At 41.7% G+C, this 23,264-nt stretch overlaps 1 protein-coding gene across 1 annotated transcript in view; it reads left to right on the forward strand.

Moving 5' to 3' along the window:
• The first annotated feature begins 1,611 nt into the window (after window positions 1-1,611).
• LOC146981901 (transmembrane protein 132D) overlaps window positions 1,612-23,264 on the forward strand; it is a 30,636-nt gene continuing 8,983 nt past the window's right edge. Inside the window, exons 1-4 of the mRNA XM_085787527.1 lie at window positions 1,612-2,143; window positions 8,251-9,124; window positions 17,026-17,163; window positions 21,604-21,796. Of these exons, the coding sequence (XP_085643653.1) occupies window positions 1,975-2,143; window positions 8,251-9,124; window positions 17,026-17,163; window positions 21,604-21,796 (1,374 nt within the window). The 5' untranslated portion in view covers window positions 1,612-1,974. The remainder of the gene's footprint in view (window positions 2,144-8,250; window positions 9,125-17,025; window positions 17,164-21,603; window positions 21,797-23,264) is intronic.

Consider the following 23,264-nt stretch of genomic DNA (forward strand, 5'->3'; position numbering starts at 1 on the left):
ATAGGAAAGGATCTAAATTATCCTACGGCAGCACTACAGCACGCTGGAGCGACCCCAACACACGGATGTTGCTGCTGCCGCTGCTGCTGCTTATCACAGTGCTGCAGTGCTAGGGAGGAGCTCAAATAAGCTCACAGCAGTAGCTGGTGGCAACTTCCTCCTGTCTCCAGATACTGTGAGGTTTCGGCACACACTGTGTGTGTTGATATGTTGGTTAATCCTCTTTATTAGTCAATAAAGCCCCATTACATTTACTACTACAAGTCGGCAAACAAGTAACTGTTGTCGGTGTGAAAAGGAGAATGTGCACCAAAGTTGAGTTGAAAATGTTAAAAATTTGTGTTTCTGATAGATGATTGACAGCTGCATTTTATCTGAATACAATCTGCTCCTTTTTACCTAAGCAGGAGAAAGCAGGAGAGTCACCCACCTGCAGGTGTTACACGTGATACATGCATGATGATAAGCTCTGCTCTTATATCAGGTTCCCTCCTAACAAAATGAGCTAAAGTGAGTTACAAACTCAGTCATTTATGATTCAGCTGTCATGCACGCAATGGTCAGTCACTCACACCACTGATTTCACTGACATATAAACTCATCTTAACCATCAGAGGGCACTAAAAACCCACCTGATGCTCTCAAGCAGACAGAGACAATTAGAATCTGAAAATCGTTGGATTTAAGGTTTTTTCTCCCCCCTCTTCCTTTAAAAAAAACAAAAAAAAAACATGTAAGAACCTGTAAAAGTTTCCAAATACAGTGATATTCCTAATGTAAGAAGAAAAATCCACTTTAATCAATCTCTGAATTTGGAATGAACCACAATAATGAGGTAAGTGTGATGTAATAACATCCTAATTAGGCTGATTTGCTTTGGTTGAATTTCATCTCTGATTATTACAGTGCATGCAACTCTACCAGTCAAGGTCTGACTAGATTGCAACAAGCCCACTTGACTTTCCTGGAAGACAATTATCTATAATTGTGGATGAAGAATAATAACACACATACTTTTAGAATGGTGGAGCTGTAACCTTGTGGCTGTTAAATTCAGGGGAAGTTCAAGTTAGTTTTTCCAAATGTTTTAGTGATGCAGTGCGGTGAATCCATTTCAGCAGACAATGTCCTCCCACCTTAGATAATCATCAGTTAAAACAAAAATGGATGACAGAATTTATCTGTTTTTTTTCTATATATATTTTACTGAATTTAATTTATTCTTATTCTTCCCCTTAAAGGACTTTATCTTATGACATTTGCATTAATTTGATTATATTTTAAGTGATCTATTTTAAAACTGCTGGGTATAAAGTAACCTTCACCCCAACCATGTTTTGAATCCCCTCCTCTCCGCAGATCTGAACATCAATCCACCATAATGGCTATATAGAAACTACAAAGAGGCTTCATTGCATGTTGACCCGGTGTCACTGCACAATAAAGTCTCCCCCATTAACAGATTAAGTGATCAGAAATCAGCAGACACTAAATATGTCGCGTTTGATCATTTCTTCTGACATTACATCCAAAGCAACGCAGGGTTAATCCTACCAGCTGCGCACTGGACGTGGCTTCCTGAGCGGATGAACAGTGACAGATGATGAGTTCAGTGCCCTGAGGATCGCGCACAAGACAGTCAGTGATCTTCTAACAGCCGTTTAACACCGCAGAGTCCCTGCCGCGGCGGCACGCTGGGAGACCGACTCAATCTGGAGGAGTTGAGATTATTTTCTTAGAAGAGCAGTAATTGATCGAGACGGAACATCCCCCGCACTTTCAGATCAAGATTCACACATCTTCTGGCCGGACACAAAGTCTCCAGGATCGTTACGCACAACTTTTACGCACAACCGGGGACCCCGTCGATGATCGGCTTTCGATGCGCGGCGCATGTCACTTTCAACGCGGACTACACTGCGATTTCTACTCCCACAGGTGTGATTATGTTAAGTGTGCGAACCGCAGAGATGGATGAAACGATCCGCTCCATACTCTGGTGAAACAAGACCTGACCGCGGACACTGGGAACTTGCCTGGACACAGCGAGCCACAGCGCCGGGTGCCAAAATGAGCCTTTACTGCCAGAGCTGGAGGATCTTACAGATAGTCTTTGCAACAATCACAGCAGTCCTCACACAAGGTAAGTTTTAGTTGTTGTTTTTTTGTTGTTGTTGTTTTTTAAATCTAAAATGCCCGCGAGGGACGTGTAAGAGCAGCATATGTGCAAAGTGCAACGAATTAACCCGAAGCCTCTGGGGATTGCCACTGTTTGAGCATGTATAGGCTACTGTGTCTGCATTGTATTTAAAGATAGCAGCTGAAAACAATAAAATTATAGAATGGACTGTCTATCTTTTGCATAATGGTGAGGGAACGTGGGCCTTTTCTTTCTTTCTGTCTTTCTTTCTTTTTTTTTCTTTTTTTTAGCAATGCCATGTCAGCTCTAAAACAGCTTTCTCTATAAATCTAAATAATATATAAATGTCCTCATTTGTGCCACAAACTTACCCACAGTGATACAGTGTTTCAGTGAGGTTTCCATGAGCATGTGTGTCTTGCTTGCTAAAAATGGGTGTCACAGTGGTGAGTGGGATTATGAAACATTTAGGATGAAATGGGTGAGGAGTAAAAGACTTGATGGGTTTACATTACAACTATTACAACTTGCCTTAATGCCTAGTACTTTGCCTCTCTATGGGGATATATTACTTCCCCCTATGTCTGCTAGAAAGCCAGGGAACCCCATTTTCACACACAGCAAGACAAACAAGAGGCACACAATATAAATTCCCAACTTTGATAATGGAAAAAGAAAAGAGAAGAAGAAGAAAAAGCACATCACAAAGGCATTTACTGTGAAGCCTATAACTAACTCATAGATGGCTATTTCCAGGGAATGCAAGCAGGCTGATTTATGTGGATAAAAAGATGAGAAAAATAGAGAAATTGTGATAAAACAGATTTTTAAAGCAGCTTTAAGAGTCTCAGCGTAGCAATCCCTACCAATCACTGCACGAGCTTAAGCCTCCCTCATCTCTCTCTCTCCTCTCCCTCTGTCTCCTTATCTCCTCCACCCTCTGACTATACCAGCCCCACAGAGCATTACATGCTATATGATCAGCACTACATCATCTCTTAATGTTTGTATAAAACACTTCCTTAAATGTAAGATGCAGCTGTGAAACTGCCAAGTGTATTCTCATCAGTCAAATCACTGATGAGAAGCGACATGGGCTAACTTTTATCCCTGAAACAACATGGAGCTGAGCCTGTTTTAGCTCTGCACATGATCCACTGTCATGACATGCACAACAACAAATTAACAAGATTGTCTTGATCATAGATGATAAACACACCACCAGAGAAAAGTTTTAAACATTCGGTATTTGATTTATTTTTGGGGGAAATTAAATGTATCACACTCATTGAAACAACTATAAGAATTGATAACATATCCAGAATGGGGTTGGGTGAACTCAGATCTGGGTGGCTTTCATTTAATTGGATGCACAGTCTCCCAATTAGGCGCCTGCAGCAGACACCACATTGTAGCACTGCTTACACTTCTAACAAACATGTCGTCCAAACCCTTCTTCCAATTCCTAGATGCCCTTTGGTAATTAACCACAATGCTGAAAGATACTTTAACGATTTAAAATATCCCTTTCTTTCCTCAGCTGTGAGCCACAGCTTCCCAAGATGACTATAGAATTTCTCAGTGCCCCACTGACAACATGAGTTGCCCTACTAATATGTATCTGAGGGCCTCTTTAGTGGCAGGCTGTCAGATCCTAATGGGAGTCAGTTGTGCTATATTGAAGATGGATGCAAAGGAAAGGTCAGCCAGTCAAAAGGTAGAAACACACAGTTCTAATATCAGATTAAGAAAATGTTTGCTGCAGGTGCATCACTTGTTTTAATGCCAGTACTTAAGCTGAAAGTATTAATTATCAGTGCATAGCAATATTTGGGATCATTTGATCAAAAACCTTTATAAAACCACATGAAAGAGAAACTTTGAGACACAAAGGCGTCTTTTAATCTAATTGCTGATTAAAATGCAGGCATCCATTGTTGTCATTGGTGATGCTATTGGGAGTCGCCTCACTTCTGCAAGCTGTTTAGCACATATGGTAAAAGTCATTACTGCACATTAGAATTCACGATGGCTGCTCAAGCTTTGTGCATTTTAATAGAATAATACAAAGATGGATTACAATTGAAGAAATAATGCTGAAAGACAAGCACAGTGAAAAGAAGTTTGCTGTCATGCCAGTGAAAAGAATTTAATATGGAGCCTTAAGAACAACTGCAGGGCAAAGTGCTGCTCATCAGACACAGCAGTGTTTTTTTTTTTTTATTATTTATTAAAATTGGTGATGGGGAACATTATTTTTAAATGAATCTATGAAACTTAAACCCCTAAGTCAAGTTTCTAGTAACTTGCACAGAAAAAATCTTAATACAATGATTTTTGATTACAAGTAATATGAATATTCTCAATTTCCATTCTTGTCCATGATATTAAAACTCTCATTGGATTGGACTGGCTCCAGGTTGTAGATGGTAGGGGGGGGGGGGGGAGCTGCGCTGACATTTAATTTGCTAAAAGAAACATTTTCAAATGGAAACAAGGGCGGGGGATGAACAAAGATTTGATCAACAACATATGATTTCAACCCTTACATAAGAGAATATTTTTTTCCCCTCCTAGAGAGCACTTAACCTACATACTGTAGAGAGAATAAAATGAAGCAACAGTGCAAGACAGTGAACATGTTCGGTCTGTGGGAGAGCAGTCTTGGAGAGGTGGCTTTTAACATCTCCGTGGCAACACTGATGCTTTCTGACTCAGCCAAGGAGGAGGAGAAGCTCAGGCTCCTCAAAATGAGCGATTTGAGAGGCTGGAACAGCTGGTGCAGCGGATTTTCTCTCATGTTTATCAGTTGAGGGCATGACTCTCATCATGATGAGAGGAGCATACAAGTGGAGGTTTGCTTACATTGACTACTTGTATAGTTATCTGGATTTTGGCAGTGGGGATGGATGCTTCTCTTAAACCGTGATGAATCCTAAAGGAAGAGTTCCTGCCATGTCCATCTGTGTATCCACACATAGTGTATCCACACATACATTGTGTGCTACGTATGCTTCATTTAATTGGCCTCTTTTGGGTTTTACAAAATGAAAAGCATGTGAAACAACAAGAGGACCACAGATGACCTATCAAATCCAACTGTAAAAGGGATGGGCTTGCAAGTGTACTTTGTTCCTACACTGGTGCAGCACTCTCCCTGCTGTAGACAGTGAGTCAGTTTCTATTCACTCCAGCCGGAGCTGCTGCCAGCTCTGGTATTAAACAGCACATCTGTCACTGTGGGCCCCGGTATGCTAAGCCAGGACAGCCCCATTCCCCACTCCCCACAGTCCCTGCCTGATGCTGTGTGTCGCCCACTCGGTGAACATGACACTCTTGTTTCCTCGTGTGTGTGTGTGTGTGTGTGTGTATGAGAGAGAGGTGGGGAGTTGCTGTTAAGCAGGGCTTCAAGGCTGACATGATTGTGACACTTACAGTATAGTGATTGCTGTGTGACCTGTCAGGCCTTCATGACAGGCTCTTTGCATGGGTTAAGTGAGGAAGGAAAGCAGAAGAGACCATGATGGACAGAGCCGTCAAACGCCCGCAGCCATGAGGGACACGACGAGCCATTCTGACAGAGAAAAGCTTCAAGCAATCCTCGCTGAATAAGTAACAACGGCTCTGTCTGTGGCACCTAACACAGGTTTATAGATTTACATATGATCTCTTGTTAATTTTGGTACACTAGTGGGATGATGATTTGTTTGGCTCATAGATTGCACTAAATCTGTTTTTCACTATGCAGTACCTTGCTTAGTGCAGCTTCATCCATTTTGTTATAATCTCCAGAGTAAACATCAGTGCTTTTTGTCCTTAATTCACCAAGTAGGGCAATTAGCCACCAGATAAACAGTGCACACTCAGGTCAGCTGCTATAATCTTCATAATTCTATCAAAATGGATGTTTAATGAGGACACATGATGGCCGGGTGACCTCTGCTTCGACTCATTTCCATTGGGGCAAACACTTGCCATCAGGCTTTTAAACCAGATCAGGGAATATTTATGTGCTGTTGGTTTGTTTTTACTCACTCATGTAAAAAGGTCATTCAATGCACACTATTATTTAAGAGTCTGTGCATAATCCTTGAAAACATTAACAGAAAGCAATGGCTGTATTCCATATAAACTCACAGAATAATATACATTTTCCCCACTGCATCGCTGTGTTCATTTCTGTTATCTACATTATTTTTAGCTTTTGCTTCACACGATGACGCACTATTCTCATTTTTTCATGGTAGATCTGCTGGGTATTCACAGCCTGCTGACAATCTGAAAAGCCATTTTAATCCCAGTTTCTGATGGCTGATTTCAAACTTGTGCCAGATGTATCAGATCCCACCTTTCCTGCCCATATAGAGAAAGCAGATCATCCATGAAAGAGGTGAAACTGGGGCAGTGGCGGGGAAACAGGGAATTAGAATGTGATGAATTTTACATTTTGATTCACTTGATACTTAGAGAACATGTGAGAAACAACAATCAGGTTTTAAAAACACATTCTATCAGAAATAAACAACTCATTTAGGCCACAGCAAACAAGGGAGGTCCACATTGTAAGCTTGAGTAAATATGCATTGTTTAACAAATCAAATGTGAAATCAGTCATCAGTGTGTTGTGTGGTGTGAAGGAGACATGGGATAGTACAGGAGGGTCTTTGTTCTCATTTGAAAAATACTTGGCTAAATACTACTTTGAATGTATAATGGAATTCCCCCCATCTAGCAGTGCGGTTGCATATCAGAACGTATTCCGTCCTTCCTCACACTACACAGTGGTGACAGTTTTAACAGGCCGAGCCGACAGCTCAGCTGAGTTTCTATGGTTACCTACGGTCACGCTGCCACTCAACGTAAAAAATGGCGATGCAACATGGGCGCCTCGGTTCGGTGCATCGCCCACTTATGTATTTGTAACTCATTCTAAGGTAGAAAGCTTTCATTTGTATGCAGGTGTGATTCGACTTAAGTGAAATACGTATTTATGAAAGCAATATTTGAATAAGTTACATACTGGGGATTTAAACTTTAATCTGCTCTGGGTTCATACAGTAAGAGTGCATTTTAACATTTACAGGGAGAGGTTTTGAGCAGTTTTGCCTCCTTATCATAGCTATATTTATTAATGTGGTAAAAATCCATTGAGCTTTATATTGAGGTTAATGATTAAACATGTTTTACTTGTTATTTTTGATATGTCAGGAGGGTGCTCCAGTTTTTCTCAATCACCTGGGGGTGGGGGTTTGGCCCTGCTCACAACACCACTCATTTTTGTGCAGTCTCTTAACAAAGCCACAGAATTCAGCTGCTGCTCTGTGTGAGCTGAAGCTGCTGTCTGAGAAAATCACTAAAATACTCTAAAGCTTTTCGGGCTGTAATTTGCATGATTTCACCTGTGTGCTCTGTTTCAGGACTTTTAAGGTTAAGCTCAGAGGCCTTTTAGTGTAATACTCTGATGCCCCACTCAGTTGATCATTTGACCTTAACTGACGTTTGCACTCAAGTGTTAGTTCTTGGAACACTGCTCATCTTTTTTTATTTATTGTCATACTATACAGTATGTACAGGGATATTGTTTCAAGTAATTGTATAGATTAAAGCAGAAGTAAGCGGAATGTTTTTGTTAATATAAGTCTTAAATAGTTATATCTTCCGACAGCAATCACTTATATAGAGTGTTTGGTCTGTCAGTCACTCTGCTCTGCTGTAAGCCGAGGAGAAAACTTTTCTTGTATCCTACAACCTTTATCCAATGAGGAGAGAGAACGGCATAAAGGGGCGGTCCTCTCTGTGTGTGCAGCCAAGGGATGCGCGTGAATGTGGTGACGTAGGGACGAGGACCAATAGATCCATGACGAGGGCGGGGACTGCTAACTCCATCGGCTGACAAGAAGTTAGCCAAAACGACCGGATTGCTTACTTCTGCTTTAATAATGTTCATTTTGTCTTCTCATATAGTTATTTTTTTCTTGTGTTCAGACAATGAAATCACAAGCAGGTAACATCATTCTTGATTTCATTGTCTGAACACAAGAAAATAACTAAAGTAATTGTATAGTTGCTCAGAAATGCAGCACTGTGATACATCTATCTTTGCCTTACAGATCTGAGCAGTAAAGAGCTGAGCGACAGCAGGAGCCCAGTGCCTTTCCCTGTCTTCCTGCCAGTCAACTACGATGTGCGAGATGCTGACTACCTCTTCTTGAAGGAGGCTGGCCAGGACTTCATGAGGAACTCCAGCATGCAGAGTCACACGCAGCCCTTTGTTATCTTAAGAGCCAGCAGCCAGCCAGCTGTCAACGCCAGCTACGGCAGCATGTCCACGGAGCAGCCTGTGCCTCTAGATCTGGTCCAGTCTGTGCAGCTCTTCAACGCGCCAGAGGTCTTCACCTTTAACTGGAAAATCCAGGCCTTCATGCTGACAACTCGGGTTTTCTCCTCCAAGCCCAAAGTGCGGGTGCTCTTCTACGTTGCGGGGAGGGATTGGGGCAGGGGGGAAGGTGCTGCGGACGAGCTGCCGTGTGTGACGGTGTACGCTTTCTGGCAGACCCAGGAGGTGAGGGGCTCCTGTGGCATGGGGGGCGAGAGGGGGACCTGCATAGCCGAGCTGGTCCCTGCCCCTGGTTGGTTTACCCCGGGGTCAGAGGGCACCAGCAGGGAGAGGCAGGACCCGTCGGCTGGGAATCCTGTGGAGCTTTACTACCAGGCTCAGCCTAAAGTCAATGGGAAGTGTAACTCTGTGGATGGAAGTCGTTGGAGCGGCACACAGCAGGCCGAGTATGTTCCTGTTACTCCCATGCAGAGGATCGGCAGCGTGCGTCTTCTGCAGGTGCCTAAAGGGATGGCCACGCTTTCTCGCCTGAAGCTCGGCAACGCCATCGTCATAAGGACATCCTCCAAACCGCTGAAGAAGACCGACATCGCCACGTTCTACGTACTCATGGCCAGCTCTGCTCAGCTGACAAACTTCACTCTCAGGTAAGCCTGTGTTCTCTATAAAGATGCACACTGTGGCCTCCCATCATTTCAGTGAAGCTCAACTTAATTGGTCAATAAGAATTCAACACTAGGAATCGTTCACTAACAGTATTAGTCCTCATCTCTAATTCTGCCACAAATCCTGTGCCATCAGAAAAATAAGGGAATATTGGAGGAAATGAGATTTAGGATGGATTATGGCATTTCTCTGAAAATATCATGGAGGTTAACTGTCCTTCTGGGAAGTAGGGTAGATTATTTGAGTTAAATCAGAAAAATACATGTTTGAGTGAGCACAGCCTGATGACATTAAAGGCTGTTTCAAGAGCGGTAGTCATCAAGGTTGACATGGATCAAGTAAAATCACATGTAGCTCGTGACTCATTATTGCTCTGCTGCTCAGGATCTGCTCATACATGCAATGCTGCACTATCGAATGTATGAAGTATCATAGGGATTATCAGGGCCGCTCAATTCAATTTAAAACCGTGCAGCATTACTGTAATTATTTCTCTGGAGGTTTGTGTAACATCTTTGGTAATGGAGACTAATGATTTACTTCTAATGTTAGTCAAGAAATAATGTCTTAACCACCTGTTTTGTTATTGTCTGGAGGAAAAGAAAAATGCAAATGCACAATAGAAAGAAAAACAAGACTTAGTCTGTTCTCATGGCTTTCCCTCAAGATGTCGGTTTGTTGCTCCACTTTTCGAGGTGAAGTGATGCAACATGGGAGACTGGCACCTCAAAACTGAGTTCTCACCATTTAATTGATGGTTTTCCTGGTCACCCGCAACCTTTTTGTTATCATCACCCAGACAGAGATCAAAGAAGCGTAGCTGGATTTCTCTGTGATAGCTGTCAGGGCAGACATGGAAAGATTTACGCAAACTTGATAGGAGATTTTCTTTTCTTTTATTATTGTTATTATTATCATTATTTAGGACACTATCGGCTTTTGCCCAAGCCAGTGAATAATGGACTGTCAGGAGGCGTGCAGTGTGTTATTCTGACAGTTAATCACTGGGTTTGTTTGTAGATTTGGATCATTGGTATGAGTCTGTCTTATGCGGTTTAGTTGCTGCTTGATGTCCAGTGATGTGTCCTGGTTAAGAGCAAGAAAAAGAAGAAACAGAAGAGAAAGTAGTAGAAGAAAGTCCTTGAGGGCAGCTTATCCCAAACTGTGGACTGAGAAACACTGTGGTACACAATAAACATTTCCTTAAAGATAAATAATTCCTGACTTACTTCCTCCGTCTTGCTCACACATGCTTCAGTGGAGGTGCGGAGGTGAGGACACAGTCATGGATTATTAATTCCTTTTTCATCTGGTCCTGCATTCGTTCACGTAGACAGTCACTTACTCAGATCAATTGTGAATGCTGGAATAGCTGAATATTGATTGAGCGGACAGCTGTGCATGGATGCACTTTTCCTCCTTGTCAGGTTTCAGAGTTGTGTCTGAAGTAGTTTGTCAAAATGTCCCTTTAGGTGTTAAGTTCTTTTTCTGGTGTTGTGAAAGGAAACAAACAAACAAAGACCTGCTGCCGGTGTTTCATCCAGTGTTTCATCCAAGAATCATTCAGCTGCATTAGAGATAAAAACCTGCGCGCCCATGTGTTGTTAGGGGTCACATCAGGTATTTGAATTAATTTGCTGTTTTCATTTGGTTTCAGTCTCTTGATTTTACCTGAAGCAATGAAGCCAGAAAAGAAATCCTGATCCCTCCTCTTCATACTGTCACTTTTAATCATTGCCGCTTTAATTCATTTACTCACTCACACATGTTTCTGAAGAAAGGGCAGATAGATCCTTTCCTGTCCTTTCCTTTCCTTTTATTTCCTCTCCTCTCCTCTCCTCTCCTCTCCTCTCCTCTCCTCTCCTCTCCTCTCCTCTCCTCTCCTCACTGTCACTGTCTCTTGGTTGGAAAATTGGCAATCTTGTTATGAGGCTTTGTAATAATTAACCTCATGTGATGGTGACTAAACTCTGAAATTCCTTTTTTTTTTTTTTTTTAATAATATCCCATGAACATGACATAATACACTCACTGTTCTCTCACTCACACACTCTGTAATGCAGCACTACTCTCCCTCAGCTTATTAGCACATTAACAAGCCCTGTGCATCCAGTTCTCAGCAGCTGTCTCTGTGCTCTATCACTGTCTCAACGTCCCATTACGCTTTGCTTAATGCTCTCTCATCAGCATGATAAACCTGGAGTTGTGGGACATACAAATTTGGGGTCGATTGAAAACACACAGGCACACACACACATGCAAGTCACACCTGTCCATCCTGGCAAAATAAAGCTGTCATTCTTAGTGAGAGCTTCACAAAGGTCATAGATAGTGTTGTATTACCACCATCACTCAAGGACACTTGGGTTATTCCTGTAGTGTACATTCAGCAAGTGTGATCCAACTATTCTTTTCAACTTTACTTCAGTTGAACATCAGCTATGAAGCACAACATTGTGTCTTTCTTCTAAGGGGTTTTAATTCAAAGGGACATTGTGTAACTTCTCCTGTTATCTACTCACGAAAATCGATTATTTGGTTCAAAAGTTTGTTTTTCATTAATCAGTAATCCTCCCCATCAACAAACTGAAGTGTTTCTTTCAGCTCTGAATTAGCCGTTCATATCATTCATATCTACATGGAGCGGGTAAGCTCGGTGCTGGCTGCCATGTGGTGTCGCCATGTTTTTACGTTCAGTGGCAGCGTGACGGTAGGAAACCACGGAAACTTAGCGGAGACACCGGAGCTGTCGGCTCAGGTCGAGGTGGCGTCTGTGAAAAGTCACCGCGGTAACGCAGTGAGGAGGAATGGAGCGTTACACTGATGCTGCATTCACCTGCAGTCGGGCAGACGGCCGTCGGTAACAAACCAGATGTCATTTTAGTCACAGAAGTCCAGAGAAAGACGGTAAAACGTGGGTCGGGTATGCAATACCACATCGCCATGACAACATATTGTCACGTGTATTGTTTTGCCTCGCACTGACGGACCACTTGTTTACATAGAGGCTTGTTTATGCCGTTACGTGCAGCGGCTGTCGTCCATCTGCCGTCTGCCCAATTTCAGGTGAATGCAGCATGAAAAATACGACTGAGTTGCTTGTGATATACAACCACAACGCTAGATGGGAGTAATTCCTACACAATGTACCTTTAAAGGCAACACTGTAGCGACAAATAAACGTGAGCTTCTGTATCAACACAGTCAGTCAGCTCTTCAAGCAGGGAGCCTAATCATTCATCTGTGTGACAAATAGGACTTTTACATGCATTTTTAGTGCTGCCAGCCACGGCTGCCATTTGGCGAGAGGGTTGCACGAGTGTCTCCCCAACTCCCTGAACTGCTCCATAAGTACGATAAGCACGTTGCTGATGGCGGGCCATCAGCCTGGCGAAATGGTGGACATTTGACTGCATAATTAATGATTGCATCTGTTTCCAATCGCACTGGGGTTCAGCGGTGGTGCTGGGGCCCCTCGGTGCTGCGTTCACAAAGCCAAAGATGGGAACACATATCATATCAGGGAAGTAAATTACAAACCCTAGGTAGCATCTTGATAGCAACCTCAGTGATGAAATACATCTGGGCCTCGGTGTCTAGCTCACGCAGGATACGATCTCTCTTGTAGGTCTTTGATCAGACTGTGTTTTATTGTTTTTATGTTCTTACGTTTTTTGAATTGTCTCATGGTTTTATTTTCCTTTGTTGGCCAGGGCTCTGTGATCTTTCAAATAAGTTTAAAGAAAACAGCGTTCCACAAATAAACAAGGCAAAGAAATTGACTGATGAAGGCTGAGAGCCAAGGTCTGCTTTGAGAGTATTAAACAGCGTATGTATCTATTTGTGTTGCTCACTTGTCTGTGTGCATTTTTTACATGCGTGCATGTGTATGAGCGAATGAAGGGTATGTAAGGGGTGGAACAGTGCTGCCACTCATGCTTTGCCCGGTCAGAAGTGAGATGGATGGCAGGTGCAGCACCTGAGAGCTGCTTTTCTCACACACTGTCAGTTCCAGTCTCCATAGCCATCCATCTTCTCTGCCCTGGTGCCTCCCCCTGCCCGCCGCCTCCTCAGGGCCCGCTAACCAAAGCCATGGACACTAGTTCCTGTTCCCAAACACTCACAGGAGAAACGCCTCTTCCAGTCGCAGGGGATTTTTTTTTTTTTTTTTTAAACAAGCGGGACTGAGTGAGTGAAAAAAGGGCTTTAGATAAGTCTTCTTGTTACTGTCACTTTTTATTAGTTAAACCCGTCTCCACTCAGCTCAATACACAGAGGTGTTTCATCACAGCAGGGCATGTTATTCAGAGGCCATTACTAGATTAACAGTCCTCCTAGGTTTTCTCATTAATACATGGGGCATGCCGTCCCGCTTACCTCATTGATTATGCCGGATTAAAGTTTCCCCCACTTAAGGCAAATGATCACACTGCACTTACAATTCTCTACAGTCAGCATCGCTGCTGCAATTAAACACAAATAGGAAACGTAATGTTGGTTGTACTGAAGTAATTGGTTTAGGCAGCACAACGTGGAAAAAAAACATTGCGTGTGAACAGAGTTTTATATCTCAAGGAACAACACACTTAAAGCCCCAGTGTGTAACTTATTTGGCTTTTTATTAGCAAAAATCAAATATTGCTTTCATATATACGATTTCACTGAAGTGGAATCACACCTGCATACAAATGAAAGCTTTCTCGTACCTTAGAATGAGTTGTTACAAGTCGTTACAAACACATAAGTGGGTGACGCACCGAACCGAGGCGGCCATGTTGCATCGCCATTTTTTACGTTGAGTGGCAGCGTGACCGTAGGTAACCACGGAAACTCAGCGGAGCTGCCGGCTCGGCCTGTTAAAACTGTCACCATTGTGTAGTGTGAGGAAGGACGGAGGCACTGATGTTGCATTCAGGTGCAGTCAGGCAGACGGCCGTCGGCAAACCAACCGGATGTCATTTTACTCCACCAGAGAAAGACGGTAAAACGTGGGTCAGGTAAACAATACCACATCACCATGACAACATATTGTCAGGCCTGTATTGTTTTGCCTCGTGCTGGCGGACCACTTGTTTACATAGACGCTTGTTTATCCTGTTACATGCAGCGTCTGTTTGATGTTCTGACGTCTGCCCAATTTCACGTGAATGCAACATCAAGAATACGTTCAGATATGCAACCGCACCGCTAGATGGGGGGAATTCCCACATATTATACCTTTAAAGACATGGCACAGTTTGATGAGAGGATTGCCAGCATGCTAATGTCTGTACGCTGAGCATGAATGTACTGGTTTGGTCTACTTCATGCATCGTGGGGATGCAGTATAGTATTTCTCTCTTCTCCCTATAGGTGACAGATTCATATTCAATGTCACTCTTGATACAGGCAGATACGTCACGTATTTCATTTCCTTAATTAAAACAGGTTGATTAGAAAAGTGATTGTGGAGGTAGAAATAATTGTTTTGTGGTATATTACCTCCAACGTATCACCATTACCAAGGGAATCATGGTTGTTGTTCTCACCACACCTTTCATCCTAATTAGAAAGCTGTGGCCTGTGTAGAGTCAACGTTGGTCTCCCTGTGCACTTCCTGCCTCCTGGGATCCCTGTGGATGAGAAGACTGAACCGGCCACCTCCTGCTGTTCCCTCGCACCATTCACTCCAATACACAAGACACAGAGAAGCCACTATAATTTATAGCACTAACACGAGACCATGCTACACCTGCACTGTTTAGATCTTTTCCTCTGCTTTATTGGATGAGACCTGCTCAGAGCCAAAGCTGATTGAATAAGTCTGTGTCCAGTGTTCCCTCCTGATACACATCCACTACAGCAGCAACCACTGTGGTGCGAGCACAGAGGGAGAGGCTAGAGGCTTCAACACAACTACTTACCTCATGCTAAATATAATGGGCGACTGAAGTGAGACTGTGGCAGCAGCAGTGTTGGGTTTTTATTTTCGAGGCAGCCGCAGCACCAGATGTTTTCACCTCTTAGCCCTTGCTCCCTGGCTGAACCTGTGCTAATCAGATAAAGCAGCTTCTGTGCTGTGCAGCTGGACTGGTAACAGGCAGTCTCCCAGGTCACAGTGGCGCAGGATTAAAAGAACTATTGAAAAAGACACAGCTCAGTCATTTCTGTTTAATTTTGACCTTTAACCTACACGTTTCTCTGCCTGTTGAACTTTGAGCAGTCTCACAAGTTGAGCCAAGTCCATTAATTCTGTGAAGCAGACAGTGAAAAAAAAGATTTCTATCTCTCACTCCTGTGGCTAAGGCAGCAGCTCGTGTCAGACTCTGTGGCTTTTTACTGCAAAGACCTCCGTGCCAAGACCCGTGGCCATTTGAGACCTCTCTCTAGATTACATGTTGGATGTGCAGATGTTGTCACAAACAAAGGATCACAGTGTCCACAAATCACCACCAAACCATTAAGGGGTTATTTTAAATCCTTCATTTAAGAAATGATAATATTGGATGATTGCTTTTTTTTTCATTGTCCTGAACAGGGAACAGTGTCTTCTCTCCTTTGCCTGAATCTTTAAGTCCAAGTCCCAACCCAGAGCAGAAGTGTTCAGCACCAGACTACTGTGGCTGCTGTTATAGATTACACCTCCCCAGAGACTCATAATGCACTTTGGTTTTATCTCAAAGATTCGGAGATAAAACACACAGCTTTGCATGCAGATGAAAAGCAAAGAATTACTCGACAATGCTGTTTTGAACTATTTGAGACACTATGTGTGAGCTGTTGCAGGGTATTCAGAGAGTCTCACTGGAGCTTCGAGTACTTAAAGAAGTAGTTGACCATATGGATTACGAGTACTGTTGCAGCAGAAGACAGGATTTCTTTTTCTTTTTGGGGAGGTGGTGCTGATTTCTCCATGCGTGCCTCTTGCCTTACTTGATCGCAATTCTTGTAGGAGAATATCTCATTAACATTTGACCTACTGCAAGCTGCTTATGCTGGCAAAGCCCGGTGGGAAGGTCTACACGTTCAGTTGCAGAATGCTTACCATTTACAAATTAGATGCCAAGGAAACTAATGATATATTACAGTTTAAATAATGAGTGCACACAAGGAGGCAGAGAAATAACAATGTTTTCTTTTGCTTATTCAAATGCAAAATGATTGGGGGTGGTTGAAGAGGGGGAGAATAGGTGGTAGCAAATCAGTGACTGTTGGCATTTTTCTGTTTTTATTTGATTGATGGTTTGTCTGGGTCTCATATTTATTTTATTACATATTATACACTAGAATCAACTACAGTATATGAGACTACCCCCCCCCTCCCTTTTCTGAAACCCTGGATTTATGTCAATAGCCTAAATATATAAAGCTTGAATTAATAAATCAAATATGATCTGTCTGATTAAAGGGATAGTTCATCCAAAATTGAAATTTCACTCATTATCTACTCACCCTCAATAGACTTAGACGGACATTACATACAAGCAGCATGGAGGTATTTGGATGTTTTTTGGTGTGACTTTTTGTTACGAAGACAGTTGGTATCCATTTGCAACCGTTATATGGACATGCACTGCTACGCCGAGACCCCCTGTAACTCAGAGAAGCCACGGAGGACTCTGAAACTTCTCCCAGCCCTTAGTCAACATGATTGAAATTTCAATTTTGGGTGAACTATCCCTTTAAGCTGGATTTCCTGATGATGCTATACATGTATATACTATATGTATGAAAACCTGGTTAGATAATGGTGAGAAGAAAAAACATGCTTAGACATTTGTTCACATTGTATTCTTAAACTTTGGATAAATAATCATTCAGTGCTTTGAATTGCATTGGTTGTTAACATGAGACATTGTGCATTCACCGCATTCTCGACCTTTTCCTTTTTGACTTTTCACAGAGCGACAGTTAAGAAGGGTGTGACCTTTCGAACAGCGACACCCAGTAACTCTCTACTGTGGGACATCACTCTGGATATGGGTGCAGATGGAGCCATCGCTGTTATTTGTCAGAGGAAGGCTCCAATACCTGGGAAAAGGCAAGCATAACTCTTGTGTTCTTCCTTTGTGTGTCTTTTTTGTTCTCTCTGGAAAATTGATCATAAGTTTAAATTGCTGTTGTTGAAAATGGACAAATAATACCACTAAGGCCCCATGGAGTTTTTCCATCCTCTGCTGTGTCTCTAACAAAAGTGGCACCCTTGTAATGTAGCCTACATCATGCAAAGCATTTCAATATCTGCTTCTGCACCTGTGGAGTAAAAGAGAAAAAGTCTGACAACAGCTGACTGCAGAAACATCTTGTACGGTCGACTGCACGTGCTCCTGGACGGCTGCCCGTTGCAGCAGATATTACTTTTTTTCCCCCTTTCAATGCCCAGTTCTCCTATGTGCTTTAGACATTTCCCAACATTTACCAGTTCTGCATGTTATGCTTTCAAACATTATTTAATGGGTGGTTTGAGAGCTGCAGGCCGGGAAGGTAGTTATTATAAAACATAAGTGAATCTTTTTCAAACAAAACTTGGACCCCTTATAAAATACTTTTGCAGGTTTGATTTTTTTTTTTATAAACAGGGTAATACCTTTTCCTCAACAGGCATCTTATCTCAGATGTCCTCTCAAGCTCAGCTGAGTTACTGGACTGAGACCAGACAGACTTTTTTAGACTATTTATTTGCACATATGAAATAAAACAAATACACTGATGCCTTATGTCTTTTTAATCTGTCTTAAATGATTGTTTCTTACCCCTTGTTGCCATAATACGTTAAACCAATGATTGCATTTGCTTGTATTAGCTTAAACAGACTGTAAGTTAACCCTCATAGGGTGAAGTGTAAAATGTAATAGAGGGGAAGCAGGAGTGTAGCTTACAGCCATGCGGCTTCATTAGGCAGTACTTAGGCATGCAGTACTTTGAGCTAAATGCTTATGCAAGCAAGACAACATGCTCTCAGAGACAATGGTAACATGCTGATAATAACCAAGCGTAACATTCACCATGTTGACCGTGTTAGTTTTGCTTGTTAGCATGCTAATGGCGGATGGTTGCAAGGGAAGGTCAAATCTCTTTAACACAAGGATAATGCAGCAGTTTTTTCTGAGTGTGGATGAAACACCATGCTAACATTTGCTCATTAACAGTGTAAGCTACGGTAATTAATTGAATGTCAATTATATTTTGACACGAAAAGTCTGCACCATCAGATTTATTACCATTCATATCACTGGCAATTTGAATGTTGGCATCAAGGGAACATTTGACTATTGAGCCATAAATGTCAACAAATGGCACCAAAAGAATCAGGCCATCACCAAAGTCCTGTGACCCGGGCATAGTCCAAAGACTACGATTGGATATGGATGGATATTTATTGGATTGACGTCGTGCACCGACATTGCCAGCAGGCAAGTTGGCGAGATAATCTATGTGTGACTGGTCTAGCAGAGCAAAAAACGTCATCGATTGCAACGTCAACAAAATCCATTTGTGATATTAATGTGTGGACTTCATTTGAATGCTTTTTTTTCATTTAAGTTTGACATTGGTCTCAAAAACTGATCCACTGAGTTTTAACTTAAACAGTAAGATTATTTCTGCCTCTAAAGCAGCTCCAAGACATGCTTGTAAAACTAAAGCTCTAATCTGTGTGCGAATAGTTGGCATGGCTGAAGAAGAGTATGCACCACACAATCCCAGGATGGAAAAAAACTAATAAAAGCAGACAGAGAATAACATTTGCTGGACTTCACGTCCACATAATAGGGTACTGAGTTCAGTACAGGGATATATTTAAACTTTCTGTAGCTGAATGTGGGTTTGCCTTACACAAGCTCAGGAGGTCACACAACAATAGACGCAGCTTACCACAACCAGAGACACAACGCCGACCTTATCTGTGCTCGTCATTATTGGTTTGACCTCATTAAGTTGTTTTCCCCGTTTGCTCTGGATTATGACATTGTTTATCACAACTTCTTTATGGGTTAACATATTTTTTCACTCAGTCATTTTGCTAATCCTCTCTAAAATGTCATGAAACTAACAGAACCCCTGCAGAGAGCGTCTACTGTCACACCACTGTGAGGATTTCACTGAGTTTTTGTCTTCCTGGCTTTTAGTGAGCACTAAAAGTATTTGTGCTATATGTACATTAAAGCGCTTTTTATTATCCTCTGTCGCAGCAGCTTGGTTTGGATCTTAAGATTAAAGCACTGCTACTCACAGTCACACTGCCGGCCGTAAACAAGTTGTTGAAGCATTACTCCCCTGAATGCTTCACAAGAATGACCAAGGGCGTAAATAACAGGGAAGCATTCCCTATCTTATGGATATCTGTGTTAATGCATACTTAAGGGGGATATAGGCATGATTATGTGAGCCAAGCATATCTTGTTTTGGTACTTGAACAGAATGTCATTATTATCTTTTAATCTCAGGTCTCTGAGCAATATGCTGAGATTATTCAATTACACTAAATCTTTGTCTTGCCTTTAATAAGGGCAGATATGAGAGGGGGGATATATAGAGGGACTTTTGTATGCTTTGTTGTAGAGTTTACTGAATTTAATGGAGGATTAACAAAATGTAATTTGCAATTTGTCCAGTTGTTGTCGCTTCAAGGCGACTGCTATGCAGCCTTTTAGAGGTCATTGTCATGCAGTTAACAGGACTTAATGTGTGTCAGTACAGCTCTGAAAGTGATGTTTATAACATGACCCAGAGATGCAGAAGGTCTGTGTGCCCAATGTAAATTTTTACTATGTTTTTGTCCAATATATCTTTTCTATAGTTCAATACATCGCCAAGGAATAAAACCAAGGATACTAACTTGGCCCATTGAAGAAAATTGAATCCGTGGCCAGGACACTCTGTTCTATCTGGCATCGCTGAAAGGCCATTAGAAGTTACAGAGGCTTATACTTTTTTTGTGCATGCAGGATGCCACTGTCCTCAGACCACCTTTTATTCTGTTTACACTTAACAGTAACAGCCTCCCCAGCATACAGCCAACACAGAGAAATTCAGTTCTGTACTTTTTTAGGTTAGTGGAAATGCCTAAAGATGTAAAGCCCTCGACAGAATAACAAAAAAATGAGGGATTGGGTCTTGTCGCTACTACTGGGATCACTTCCCTCTCCTCAAATCTTCACAGTGCTTACCCAAGGGGCTAAATTCAGAATATTGCACTATGAATTTTGAGCTGATATCTAAAAGAAAAAATCCAGTGTCAGTATTTATCAGGATACTTTCTGCTTTCCATTCAGCAGCCCCAGTTTCCTAAATACAGTATGATTACAAAATAAAGAGTGATTGTTGATTGCAAGGATGGTTCACTGGTTGTGTGACCTAGCATCCTTCAGATTATACAATTTATGTATAATTGATGTGTTCTGCTTTGTCAATATGTCCTAGCAACAGTGTCACACCTTTCCATGTTTCCATACAGCCAGTCAGGAGCTGGAGTGTTCCTGTCTGACACTCAGACCTTAAGAAAGTGAACATTATTTAAATTCAGCTCTGGTCAGAGTGTGATAATGTCTCAGTTCAGTCAGCTTCTGTTTCTTTTATAATCAAACACATTTGAGTACTTTGCAGCGAAACATTTTCGTGTGCAGAAAAGACATTGAGCCCAAACTACTGCGCTTGTGTTTCCATGGTAGTGGCTGGCGGGCTCCATGAATGTCAGCTGGTGAGTGCACCACTTTAGTCAGAAAAATCTGAACAACTGTTGGATTGATTGTTAGAAAATTTGACACACACACATTCATGCACACATCCGCAGCTGCTCATTAGTTCCTTCAGTACATGTATGCAACACTAAGATAAAAACCATGACAAACATTGCACTTGCTAGATGTAGCATTTTAGCATGTGTCTGTATTTAGCTCATTACTGTATACATGTAGCCTAAAGAAGGTCCAGCATGGCTGTAAAGTCTTATATATTTTAGGTGAAATGTCTGAAATCCTTTTCCAACATGCGCCTTCCTCATGGTCATGAATAATAACAAAAGAGAATAAATAAATATATATATTTATAATATACATACACAAAAACTACACCCCATGGACATCGATGTGTCCTGCACTGACAGCGCTGAGCCACAGACTGAAGATAAAACCACTGCACCTCTATTCAGACATAATTATCTCTACAGGAACATAATGTGAGCGAAGAGAATTTGAGACTCCAGTGGTGAAGTAATCATGTTAAGTATCAATGGCTGTGATGGAACGATTTTGTCTTGCTGCTGCTAATGCACAAAGTAAAGTTAGTGAAACATAAACCCCCACCCCCAAATGGTCAAAGTAATGCTGCTTGCACCAAATGACAGATGATGGTATAATCTGACACTGGAAATCTGCAAAACAATAAGATCTTCCATTGTTTTCCACTGTTCATTTTCTTTCTATTTGTATGGACACTATATGGGTATCTACCTAATTAACCCAGCTCTCCGTTTCTCACCTAGACTTGAAAGCAGTCTGCTGGAGGTGCTTCAGATGGATTTTGAAGTTGAAGAGCTCAGCAGTCCCCTTGACAGTCAGGTGATCATATGGAAGCTGGAGCTGCCGTCTGCACCCAAAAATGTAGCCAAGACTGAAGGAGCCATGAGGATCTATACCACACAGAGGGACTTTGTGGGCTTGGCTCCCCTTGTAATGGTGAGTGAGCTGACAGTGTCCATGTCACATCCAATCATTATTCAAACCGTTATCGATGTTTGTGACAGCAGCGTTTTAAAAAACGCAGACTCCTCCGATTGTATCTTTTGAGCACTGGCGCATGAAAATATCATAAAATGCTCTTTGCTGTGATCCATTCCTGTCTGGTTTGCATACACAGAAGGCTGGATATGCTTTGGATTGTTTAGTAAATGGGTTCTATTTTGAGCAGATTGTGACCTTGTGCTGTTGACTGTCAGCGAGCTGATGTCTCTCTTCTGTGTTGTTCTGCTCTGTTCTGGCGTGCAATATGTGGTCATCCTCTCCTGCTAACAGCTGCTTCATGTGCTTCTATTTTGGTGCCGCAGGCCTCTTTCTCATGCTACCTCTATAATTAATCAATCATATAATCGCCACTACTAAATATGGAACATTGCACAAGCATTTACACCACTCTGCGTTCCAAAGATTCATCTGTCACCTGGGGTTGGTGACTTCTTAGTTCATCACTGTTGGTGGTACTGACACAACATTGACAACCTGTCTCATAAAACACTCATTCATTTCTTAGGATTTGCTCAGTAGTTAAATGTGTGGATGATGAAATATGTGTTGATATAATTATAAGTTAATAATTGTCGTACTTAATGCTATACAGTATTTTTGGTGAGTAGTTTAGTCACATTTCACAGTGCTGTCTGCTGCATTTCCATCAGAATGGTGCTGGAGCGCTTGAAGTGATGAGGATATGCTACAGTATCCTGATTTGTGAATTTGACATGGTTCATCTCTCTTGTGGATTACAAGCTGACCTCAGGCTGAGGGCCAAACATGAGGAGATTTGATGGTTGGCTCGAGAGGACATTAGGGCTGACTGATCACTCTTTGCCCCTGCTCCATGAACTCCTGCAAGGGCTGCTGCTCCATACTTCTACATCACATCGGAGGGCTTTTTTTTATTTTTATTTGCACATTACCTGCATAAACAATGAAAATAGTCAAATTAAACATTGTGCAGGAGAGGTCTTATGAAAATACCTCCCCTATGTAAAAAACAACAACAGCGGTGGTCTTCAAAGTAAGAAGAGAATACAGAAATTCATAACATAAAAAATAGAAAAGAAAGAAAGAAAGACAAATTAACATAGAAAAATGAAAGATACTGAATTATTGAAAAAAACAAACAAACAATTTACATAAAAAAATTAAAGGTACAAATTGACAGATCCAGAAGTGTTACAAATCTTAACTAAAGAATGGTTTTTTCAGTTGTTTTTTGAACAAAGCCAGTGTGGATATTGATTTTAGTGATGTAGGTACAGTAGATTGTTCCATGAGGATGGTCCTCTGTATTTTAAAGTGCGTTGATTGTATGAAGTTCGACAAAAGGGAAGGTAAGGCTTCACTGTTTTTTAACTATATTGTAATGACAGTTGAAATAAAAAAGGATGTTAACTTATTTCAACTT

The sequence above is a fragment of the Trachurus japonicus genome, chromosome 9 (genome assembly GCF_045865225.1).
Source record: "Trachurus japonicus isolate A0001 chromosome 9, Traja_1.0".
Classification (NCBI taxonomy): domain Eukaryota; kingdom Metazoa; phylum Chordata; class Actinopteri; order Carangiformes; family Carangidae; genus Trachurus; species Trachurus japonicus.